The sequence below is a fragment of the Cololabis saira genome, chromosome 19 (genome assembly GCF_033807715.1).
Source record: "Cololabis saira isolate AMF1-May2022 chromosome 19, fColSai1.1, whole genome shotgun sequence".
NCBI lineage: Eukaryota > Metazoa > Chordata > Actinopteri > Beloniformes > Belonidae > Cololabis > Cololabis saira.
The window spans coordinates 15,422,426-15,433,867 of NC_084605.1; the positions used below are offsets into that span (position 1 = coordinate 15,422,426).

Below are 11,442 nucleotides of genomic sequence, written 5' to 3' on the forward strand. Positions count from 1 at the left end.
ATGGGTCTACTGGTGGAAAGCCCTGACAGAGAAGGAGTTGTAAACAAATATGAGCAGCAGGGAGAGGAAGAGGGAAACAAAATCCAAGCGGAGGCCCGCGCCTGCACCCCGTCAACACCAACTAGCAAGAAGAGAAAGAAAAACAAGAGGAGGTATGTTACTGCTGGAGCTGTTTTCAAAGTTATGTCCTACTGCAGCATATGTACCACTGAGCAGCTAAAATAGCCCACTTGTAGCAGCAAAACAGATGTCTGTCCTTCTCTCCTTCTGCAGATGTCTGTCCTGTCTGTGTCTTTTATCTTTCAGATGATTGCGGATCTGTCTCACAAACTGCAAATTTGAAAGTGGTGAGTTTGAATGAATCTGGTATTCAGATTATGTACATGATCAATGTAGGGAAGACAATGTGGGAAATGCTCTATATTAATTACACAGTTGTAACTTCTTTATGCTGCCTTTTGGAATCAAAGGAAATATGCATTTGGGAATATTTTGGAATAAAATGCAAGTGATAAAAATGCACATGAGCTGAGTTCAGATTTAGATCATTTGTAAATGTGCATGCTAGATTCTTAGGTGGTTGTCAGGTGAGTTACCTGCCACTCATCATTTGAAGAAAGAGGCCTTGAAGGTCTAAACAAATCATCCAAAATATGAAAGTGATTTAAATGCTTTAATAAGTTGTGCGTACAAGTATGTGAGTATAAATTGCAGGGATCAATTGTCAGGTGACTTTATGAACTTTGACATTTATTTGATCTGTTCTAATCATCAATTGTCATGATGCAGTTATTATTTACTTTCTGTTACTTTTAACCAAAAAAAAAACCCACAAAAAAATCACAAAGCAAAGCTTGATTCTCAGCCTTTTCTGTCATTATTTTTCTCATGTTTTTGCTGTGTGGTTGTCACAGTTTTGCCCTTCAGGCATCGTTCTTAAAATAACAGGGGTTCGGGTTCGGGTTAGATTTACAACCTGACTGAACTGAAATACATCTAAATGCACTGAAGTAAACTTGTTTCCGTTCTGTGGGAAATACCTTCGATGTTATAGTGAATACCAAAAAAAGTGAACTGAAAAATGTATTGAATTAAATCAATTAAATCTTTTGACAACTTTCCAGTTAACCTTCATTTCACTTGATCCATTTTTCAATTCATATGCATTTGAATCCATTTTGATTTCTTCCAGGCCTCACAGATATTTGTCTCGTTTGTTGCAGTGCGGCGAGCTGCTCATAAATACGGCCTCAGGGAGGTCATGGAGGAGGAAGATTGGACACTGTTTTGGACGGACTGCTCTGTGTCGTTGGACCGTGTGAAGGACATGAAGCGTTACCAGGTGCCTGAATGCATTTTTCCAAACTAACACTAATATTACTACCATCATCACAAAAGACTATTGAAACTGAAGGCAGTTCTACAAATTAACTGTGTAATTGTATTTGTACGGCAGAAAATGAACAGAAGAGGAGGTATTTCTGTTTAAAAAGAGATTATGACTTACATTAGGGTACAGTATTCATGGCTCATAGCATTTCTTTCTGCTCAAGCATTTAATTTGTAATTCACTGTAATGGGGTGATTCAGGGCAGTTACTGTTCAGCAGGCTGTGACCAATACACTGAAGATGAATACTGGATACAATCTTACATGTATAATCTATCTCATGAGTGATAACAGAGTGCTCTCATATGTAAAAACTCTATCTTTTCAGAAAATAAACCATTTACCAGGGATGAGCGAGATCTGCCGCAAAGATTTACTGGCAAGAAACTTGAACCGCATGCTGAAACTTTTTCCTAAGGACTACCACATCTTCCCAAGAACGTGGTGCCTTCCTGCAGAGTCAGTTTGTCACCTGATTGGACTATTTACGTGATTTTCCTTCCCTGTGTGTCCCAGTGCATCCATCCCTTATCTGATTATATTTTGCAGTTACGGAGACTTCCAAGCTTATGCCAGGGGCAAAAAAAACAAAACATACATCTGTAAACCAGTTGTGGGTTGCCAAGGCAAAGGTATCATCATCACCAAATCCACTAAAGACATTCAGCCCGGAGAACATTTGATCTGCCAGGTTTACATCTCCAGGGTGAGGCTCCGTTACACAGCACAAGAACGCCTTGCACAGAAATGCACTTGGAACTACAAACATGTCTTTTCTTACCTCTCCAGCCTCTCATAATTGACGGATACAAGTTCGACTTGCGGCTCTATGTGCTAGTGACGTCATGTGACCCATTCAGCATATTCATGTTCAAGGAGGGACTGGTCCGCTTCTGCACCACAGAATACAACGAGCCCACACACGGCAACGTGGTGAGAGCAGTCACATGAGGACGTTGGCACTCTTCATGTACCAAAATCAAGCAGCAATTATGGATTTTTGAAGCATGTCTTCAGTGACTTGTGCTGTCATTAACATGGACGCACACACGCACACAGCCATGCATATTTCCTATTCTGAGCACGGGCGGGGCTTCAGGGGGGACTGGGGGGGCGGTACTACCCCGGCCCGGGCCCCGCCGCCCTGCGAGATTTTTTTTTTTTTTGGCACCACTTGGTTCATATTAGGTATACAGGACTGTCTCAGAAAATTAGAATATTGTGATTTTCTGTAATGCAATTACAAAAACAAAAATGTCATACATTCTGGATTCATTACAAATCAACTGAAATATTGCAAGCCTTTTATTATTTTAATATTGCTGATCATGGCTTACAGCCTAAGAAAACTCAAATATCCTATCTCAAAAAATTAGAATATTCTGGGAATCTTAATCTTAAATTGTAAGCCATAATCAGCAATATTAAAATAATAAAAGACTTGCAATATTTCAGTTGATTTGTAATGAATCGAGAATGTATGACATTTTTGATTTTTTAATTGCATTACAGAAAATAAAGAACTTTATCACAATATTCAAATTTTCTGAGACAGTCCTGTAAACATAGGCGGATCTACCGGGGTGGCATAGGGTGGCAAATGCCAGCCTAAAATTAACCCTTGCCACCCCAGATGCCACCCCAGTTGGCAGCAATTAAAGGTATAGTCTGTAATCGTATTCAAAAACATTTATTATTATACTGGGTGAAATGGTCCTTCCATCCTGAGAGTAGCCAGTGAATAATGTGTTCAGAAAAAGGAAAGAAAAAAATCCGACCTCTCTGACAGCTTTAATCCTGTAAAAACTCTGACCAATCTGTTTTTTGCGCACCGAGTGGAACGGATTGGTCAGAGGACCAGAGGATTGGCAGGGGGGAGAGAACCAATCAGATGCCTTCATTTTAAGTCCCCCCCCCTGTCCCATGCGCGCACTCGTCACGTCCAAAATCTTGCCGGAAAACTTCACACACTCGAGTCACTTTTGCTGAAGAATGGCACAGAAAACGAGAAACGAGGGGTCTGCTACCAAAAGTGAAGTGGTCCGGACGAACGGGAGACGATGTTAGTGCTCTTTAACTGGCTCCAGGCTGCAAAGGGCCCGGTCATATGCCCCGCCCCCCCGGCCCGGCTCTGATATGTTCCGTTACTGATTCTGAGTGAATGCGCGGTAAAACACTGCAAAACATCAAATGTAAATGCATGCAAGAATCCTGTTTTAGAATGCCTCAAGCATTAAAAAAAAAGAGTATCTGCACTGAATCCAGCCTGTTTTGAGTATTATCCATCCATCCATTTTCTATACCTGCTTTATCCTTTAGAGGTCACGGGGGGGGGGGTTGAGTATTATTTCCAAGTAAACTGTTTGCCTTTGAGCGATTAGAAAGCATGTAATGAAAACCAGTATAAGTGTAGCCATCCCTGGAGTTCAGTTCCCCCGCACAAACACATTTATTATTAAGAGAAGCATTCAAGAGAGATGATGGTCTGGAAGTCTCTGTCCTCCTGGTGTGTTGTTTAAGACTTTTCTGTCACTCATCAGAATGACGTCTGCATGCATCTCACCAACTACTCCATCAACAAGAACAGTGAGAACTTTGTCCGGGATGAAGACGTTGGCAGTAAACGGTAAATAAAAACTACAGCTGTTGTATACAGTGTTGTAAAAGACCCGTGAATATTTATTTATTGTGATTTTTGTTCCCCAGAAAGTTTTCCAGCCTCAACAAGCACCTTGAGTCCACCAACTGCAACGTAGAGAATATGTGGAATGACATCGAGGACATCGTCATAAAGACTCTGATCTCTGCTCACCCCATCCTGAAGCACAATTATCACACGTGTTTCCCCAACCACGCCACAGGCAGCGCGTGCTTCGAGATCCTGGGCTTCGATGTGCTGTTGGACCACCGGCTCAAACCCTGGCTGCTGGAGGTGAGAGTCTCAGGCACCTTAGTTAGACGTCCCAGAAAGCCATATTCCTGGACATTCTCTCAGGTCCGCAGATTTTTGCATTGTTCTTCTAAATGCTTTTTCTTAATTTTCATGAAAAAAAAAAACAAGATTTTGTAAAGCAGCTATTTTCTGTTGTGAAAGTGTGACTGAGAATCTTTGAACTTTTGAAAGATATTACTGCCCTGAATACAGGCATTGTGACATAGAATGGTCAAATTGGTTTGATTCACCGCACGAATCGGCACAGATTACTTTTGTAATACTGTATTTGACCCGGTCTTTGTAAGTTTTGACCATATAGAAACGTAATTCTCGTCATTTGTGTGAAATAAGACCTGGAAACAGGCATTGTGGCATAGAATTGTCAAATTGGTTTAATTCACCATACGAATCGTTACAGATTACTTTTGTAATACTGTATTTGACCCGGTCTTTGTACGTTTTGACCGTATAGAAACGTAATTCTTGCCATTTTAAGAATGAGATGTACCTGCTGTACTCTACTGCCCTTACTTTTTAACAACTTGTGCCTTTTATTATTTTACCTCTTTTCTTATCATTTTATTTCATTTTATTCGTTATTTACTGTTTAATTGTGTCTTGCCGCTTTTAATGTTGATGTAAATCACTTTGAATTACCTTGTGTTGAATTGTGCTATGCAAATAAACTTGCCTTGCCTTGCTAAAAAAAAACATTTTAAAGCTTAATTCTTTGCTTGGGGGAACATTTGAAGGATCTTAACAGTTCTTGGCTGTAAGGCGTCACACATAAGGAGCTACAGTGTTTAACAAGCAGTCACTTTTTGTTTGAGTTTTGTTTAATATCTAAAGCCGTCTCACGTGTTTGTGTATCTGCAGGTGAATCACTCCCCGAGTTTCACCACAGACTCACAGTTGGACCGTGAGGTGAAAAACGCCTTGCTCTATGACTCTCTGGTCCTCATCAACCTGGGCGCCTGTAATCATCACAAGGTCATCAAAGAGGAGAGACGTAGGGTGCAGGACAGGCTGCAACAGAACCGCTGCAGAGGGGCCAGGTTGGTCGATGTGTGATGTGTGTGGTTCTTCCTCTGGCAGGTCACAGGCAAGCGTTCCTGTGGGTTTGCTGTAGGCATGCAGTTCAGAGGTTTGAGTTTCTGCGTGTTTCACCACCAGGTCCGAGGAGCTGCATCAGAGCCAGGCATTCCTGCTGGAGCAGATGGAGAAGTACGAGGCCGCACACCTGGGGGGTTTCAAAAGGATCTATCCCAGAGAGGGAGGGGAAAAGTTCGACAAATACTTCAAACATAGCAGCTCGCTCTTCCAGGAGACTTCAGCCTCCAAGGCCAGAGAGGAGTGTGCCAGGTACCTGCAGCACGCTGTCCACATACCTCCGAACAAAGCGTACTTCAGGAAACAGCAGAAGCTGTCAGCGAGGCACGCACAGAGGGTTTTTCTCTATGGTTCAGTAACAATGAAAACATCTGTCAAAAACAGGTCAGCATTAAACTAAAGCACAGGAGGAAAAGCATTCTATGCAGGGAGAAGAAGAATTCTATTTTTTCTTATTTGATGTCTGAAACATGTTTTAAATAGTTGGGACAGGGCCTGTGTTCAATCACAAGAGCAATACTCTTGTAAATTGTTTAGGAACTGAGTAGCTGTGGTCATAGAAGTGAAATGTTTATCACCTTCCTGCTTGATAGAGGGATTCATGTTCTGGGTCTCTGGAAAGCGCCTAGAGACAACTTCTGTTGTAATAGACGCTATATAAATGAAATAGAATTGAAAATTGAATTGAATTGTTTGTCAAATTGGTATTTCAGTCGTCAACTCCCGTTTTACCCATCTTACTGAGCTGATGTTAATTATCATATAAGTGCTTTTATTTATTAATTTAGTATTTGTTGTGCTGCAACAGGTTTTTTATTGCTTGGTAAGCGACCTTAAATATCTTGAAAGGCGCATGGTAAATTAAATATATTATCATTAATTGTCCTAAGATTTTTCACTTGCATCAGCATTCAAAATGAGCATAAACATTAATTAATCAAGCTAATTAAGTGTTGCAAGCCTTTGATGAACATTATTTAAACAGGAAAATGTTTGTGGTCGTTAAAAAAGTGTTAATGAGCACAAACAGCAGCGTGTATATTTTTTTATTGCACATTGATCAACTTTTTTTGATCATTATGTCATTTGCATCATATATTAGAAATAACAAGGCAAAGCGTAATTGATTTATTACAGTGGGATTCTGAAAAGTTGCCAATTTTTTTTTTTTTTTTTTTTTTCATTTTTGTTTAAATTGATTGATTAAATTATTAATAATGATCATTAAAAAAAAAAAGAAATAATTCAGATGTGGGCTAAGACATTATTTAATGGTGTGTAGTCTCGCTCTATAATTTGGGCCTTTTAAACATGTGAATGACTGAATGATGAGATTCAGCCTGTAAATGTCAAATTATTATGTAAAATGCTGCCCTGCCAGTGAATTCTGATGGAACTGAGCTGCTTGTCATTAAACAGCTTTAGAAATCACTTTTGATCAAATAGCAAACTTTCTTTGTCACTAAACAATGAACCTACTGTGATGTTGTATCCGGGCAATGCAGAAATGACTGAGGTTTTCACGTCCCTGTTGTCTTCAATGCAGGTTCTTTTTGTGTTCATGTGAACTGATGTTGAGTATTTTTAAACAAAGAAAATCACTGCTTTTGAATGTCTTCACTCATCTTTTAATGTTTTTAATAGTAATTAAGTTGTCATTTTTATTGCTTCTTGTCATTTATTTTATTTTCCACAGCACGGAGCAGCTTTTCATTTAAGTTTTGAGTGATTTAATTTGTGATAAATTACCTAAAATCCTTTTAATTAATATCAAAGATCAAATATATCAAATAATGCATATGTATTTGCTTTTTAGGCAACGCCTGCAGGAGCTGCAGCTGAAGCAGCAGCAGAAGCAGAAGCAGAAGCAGAAGGGAGGTCGGAGGAGAGACTTGCAGGGGGAGACGGCGGGGGAGAGAGTCAGACCCCTCCGAGCTGCTCGGCCTCGCCGTGACCCTCCGCCGGTGCTGCTGCCTCTGAAGGTACTGCCCAGCTGCAGTGTTCACATGAAGCCACAGGAGGGAGTCTCACAGCTCCATCCTGAGACGGATGGCACATCTCCTGGCTGACCCCTGAGAGTCACTGCACTTATACCCAATTTGAATTACATAGAAGGTTATTCCTAGATAATTTTATTCGGTGTCTCTCATTTCATATTAGAATATCTTTGACTGTCAAGGTGGGGAAAACAAACAGTGTTATCAGGGTAATTCGGTGAGTGTAGCCGCTAATATATTCTAAATGTTAAATATACAGAAGGGCAATAAAAAGAAATTGAATGAACTATTTCTTTTCCTCCGCAGTCCCCTCAGTCCGACGTGCCGGTGGATACAGAGGCTGGTGAGGTCCAAGAGGAGGAGGAGCAGTGTGAGAGGGAGGAGGAGGAAGGGAAGGAGGCTGACTCGGAGGAGCAAGAGCGGATCCACTCGCTGCTCCAGAGGAAGAAACTGCTGCAGGAGCAGGGGGTGGTGGAGCAGATCCAGCACTCGCTGCAGGGCCAGAGGGGGAGAGGTGGAGTCCTGCAGGACGTCAGGGAAGCCTGCAGACATCAGCAGAGTGAGCAAGTTCATCAGAGCCAAGAGGAGACAAAGGTGAGAGCTGACTGCAGGTCCAGCAACAACCTGCTCCGTTTGTATGAAAATGACTGACAGCTGTGTCTCTAACTCACCTCATTCTTACGTCTGATTTCAGTTTGATTTCTTGACATCATTTTCCCAAACAGCGAAACAGCAGCAGCCCCTTCCTCAGATCTCACAGCAGCAGGTGACTCACCAGGAATGCAGCTCAGATATCACTCAAGCAGAAATAAAAAGCATTAAGCTTCAAAAATATGGTTTAAACAGACACATTCGTAATGTAAGTTGACCTGGCTGTTTAAAAAGAAATCCCTCCAAATGATTAGCTAAAAGTCCACTGCCTCGGTGCCATGGATAATGGCTTCTTAAATTATTAATCCATATTTCTTCTACAATTTTAAGATTTCACATCTGGCTCCAACTCTTTATTTTTTCCTGATGAATACAATTATACTGATGTTTAATTAAGTGATGTGGTATATACGAATAAAAGAAAAATAAATTTAATTCAAGAGGAAAAGAAATGTGTGTATTTATAGATATAACAAAAGAAAATAGAGAATTCTAACCTGGCAAAAAATAATTTACTATGGTAAATAGAAAATTGCTGAAACAATTAATCAGTTGGAAAATGTGTCACCAATTAAATTACTGGTAGTTTGGATCGGCCTCTTAATTGACCAGTTACTCTTCTACCACACCAATTATTTTGCTATATTTAATTATTTACTTGCTTTACTTATGTATTTACTATATTTAATTAATTATATTTTATATTTAGTCGATCAAATAGAATTGAATGGTTTTTGCTGTAAAACTGTAGAAATGAATTGTGCCAATGTTCAGATAAAGCAGCTGTTTGAATGTGTGAACAGTGTCAGAGAGCGATGACAGTATTCTGACCCTTCAGTCATGTTTGGTGACGGTCTCAGCTGCTGAGTCCTCATTTGCAAAGCTGAATAACTGTTAACAGAATGAAAATGCTGTGATTTTGTTGCGGCGTTGCAGCGGCTTGACCCTCTCCTGACTCAGCAGCGTTTGCTCGGGGCCTCCGTCGCCCCGAGGAGCCCGCAGGAGTCCATCTCCCTGCGCTGGCAGCCCCAGGTCCTGAAAAAACATGGACAAACACTGAGTACCGTCTCTGCACATCAGACGCCAGAACCAGGTACAAATACAGCTGAACACTGTAAGCACAGGGATTTTACAGTCGTGGTACAACCCAGTTTTGGTTTTGGTTTTTTGTTGTTTTGTTTGTGTTTGTCAGTTTCCTTTTCAGCTTTAATAAAGAATATGACCCTTCAGGCTTTTATCACAGCTGTGCAACCAGAAATGCCTCCATTGCACCCTGGGTGCTCTTTTTCTTTATTTTATATATTTCAAAATTATATAAAATAAAGAAAAATTATTTTAAAAAACGGGTATAATTTTTCAATTTTTTCCAATAACTGACTCATAGAATTAGATTATGTGGAAAAAGCAAAAACATTTCACTTTCAAACTTTTTGGTTGTACAACACCACTTATGTTATAATGAAATAATCAGTCAGTGCGTGTGTTATTGTTCCTCAGAGGCCTGAGACCAAACCGCTGACACTTAATTCAAACTAACAGTAAATATAATGGACCTTTGCTGTTTTTTGCTCCTTTCCATGGTGGTTTCTCCCAGCCTGCATCTGTTCTTCTTGTTTCAGCCAGTAGCTATCCCCTTTTCAGGCAGACCAGCAGGAGCAGCTCCTCAGAGAGCCCGTCCCGACCCAGCAACCCCGTCCTAAACCGCGTCCCTAAAGGGGCTCTGCGCCCTGCCTGCACGCCCCAGAACCCTGCGGCCCTGCAGAGCCTGCACATCATCTCCACACGTGTCCCGCTGCTCAGGAGGCCTGGCTTTTGTCACATCAGCTCCACTCATAGAGCTCCCCAATACAAGGACCGACCCCTGAAACCCAGCGAGCAGGGGCTGAAAATCCCCACTGCTGGGACCTCTGTCCCTGAAGCTGCAGCAGGGTTTGCTTGTACAAGCAGCGAATGAGGAGAGCTGGAGGTGGAGGACAGTGGAACTGGGAGAATGCAGTGAAACACACGGTGAATGGAAAGAATGTCCTGTGTTTGTTCTGCCTGTTAAACAACCTGTAGCACTGCTGCGGCTTTTTGACTTCATATGTAAGAATCTGAAGTTTGATGATCACACACACATCACAAATAGAGTGCCAATGTTAAAGCAGACGGACCTGGTGTAACTGCAGGGATCCAAATCACATTTCCTCAAAGATCAAACACAATTAATACATTCAGTGTTAATTGGTTTTTGATATAAACCTATTTTTGGCTCTGTGAAACAGTGATGTAATCTGGGTTTATAGCCATCAAAGTATTAATGGATCTCTAAAAAGAATCATACTGAAAGTGGTGTGGCTGAGAAACATGGAAAATAAAACCTGCTGCTTCTTGTCTGGTGGATTTTTTTTATTTGTTTTCTTTTTAGTACATTCAAATGCAAAAAAAAAAAACGAATTTGAATTGACAATAAATATTATACAGTATATAATGTTCATCCTTGACTGAAATATTTATTTTCTGAATCTGATTTAAAAAATAAATGAATCCATTGTTTTTTTTTATTTTGGGGAGTAAAACTATATATTTTTTCAGGTAGTACACTTAATAAATATTTGCCTAATATTTTATTTTAAATGTTTCTGTGTTTTTATTGAGATTTTGGGTCTCAGCTCACACTATAAACTTTTACAACAGCTTATTTGCTTTGTTAGCAGACTGAATATATAAATAAACAGAAGGACAAGAGAAAAGAAAACACTCAGTCAGCTGAGGAGAAACGACCCAAAACAGAATTGTGTCCCGCTGTGAGAAATACTCTGACATGGCTTGTGAAAATTATATTTAACTGCTCAGACGATTATTTTAGGGATTGAAATGTAAGTAAATTCACACTGTCATTGTCGTGTGTAATTTTGGCATCCACAGCGCCGTTTGTCTCCTCATACATCTAAAGTCAAAGTCAAACCATCGGCGGATTTGTGTTAATAGCGGGCCTCTAATTCTGGCCCTCTGACAGAAATATAGCCTACATTTCTGAATTCATCTATACTCCACATAAACACATTCAGGAATAATTATTTGTTCATAAAGAATAGAGAGGCGTAATGCTTTAATATTTGTTTTTGTTGATTTTTATTTCGTAAATATGATGGAAAGTTTCATTTTTTCTTTTTCTTTCTTTCTTTTCTTTCTTTTTTTTAAATGAGTCATTTCAAATGGAGACGGTTTTGCTTACAGTAGTGTTGTCTGGAGGGAACGAACCAAGGCGGTCAGGGGGTTGGGTTGTCTCTTAGGTATTTATGGTTTTATTGCGTCTATAAATGTCGGAAATCCTCTTTGGAGGTGGGAAACACCAGCGTACCAACTGAGAAGATCAAT

The 11,442-nt window shown here is 40.3% G+C and overlaps 1 protein-coding gene and 1 long non-coding RNA gene across 2 annotated transcripts in view; one reads left to right on the forward strand and one right to left on the reverse strand.

Moving 5' to 3' along the window:
- ttll6 (tubulin tyrosine ligase-like family, member 6) lies at positions 1-10,531 on the forward strand. Its single transcript, XM_061708683.1, is given in 15 exon segments — positions 1-152; positions 307-347; positions 1,224-1,342; positions 1,718-1,848; positions 1,939-2,095; positions 2,179-2,322; positions 3,930-4,015; positions 4,096-4,321; positions 5,201-5,379; positions 5,498-5,686; positions 7,251-7,398; positions 7,738-8,025; positions 8,126-8,197; positions 9,019-9,196; positions 9,702-10,531. Coding segments are annotated over 15 exon segments (2,445 nt in total). The 3' UTR covers positions 10,037-10,531.
- The window catches only part of LOC133419495 (uncharacterized), a 12,660-nt gene continuing 8,524 nt past the window's right edge, over positions 7,307-11,442 (reverse strand). Inside the window, exons 3-4 of the long non-coding RNA XR_009770524.1 lie at positions 8,103-9,117; positions 7,307-7,973 (exon numbers count right to left, since the gene is read on the reverse strand). This is a non-coding gene — a long non-coding RNA (uncharacterized LOC133419495). The remainder of the gene's footprint in view (positions 7,974-8,102; positions 9,118-11,442) is intronic.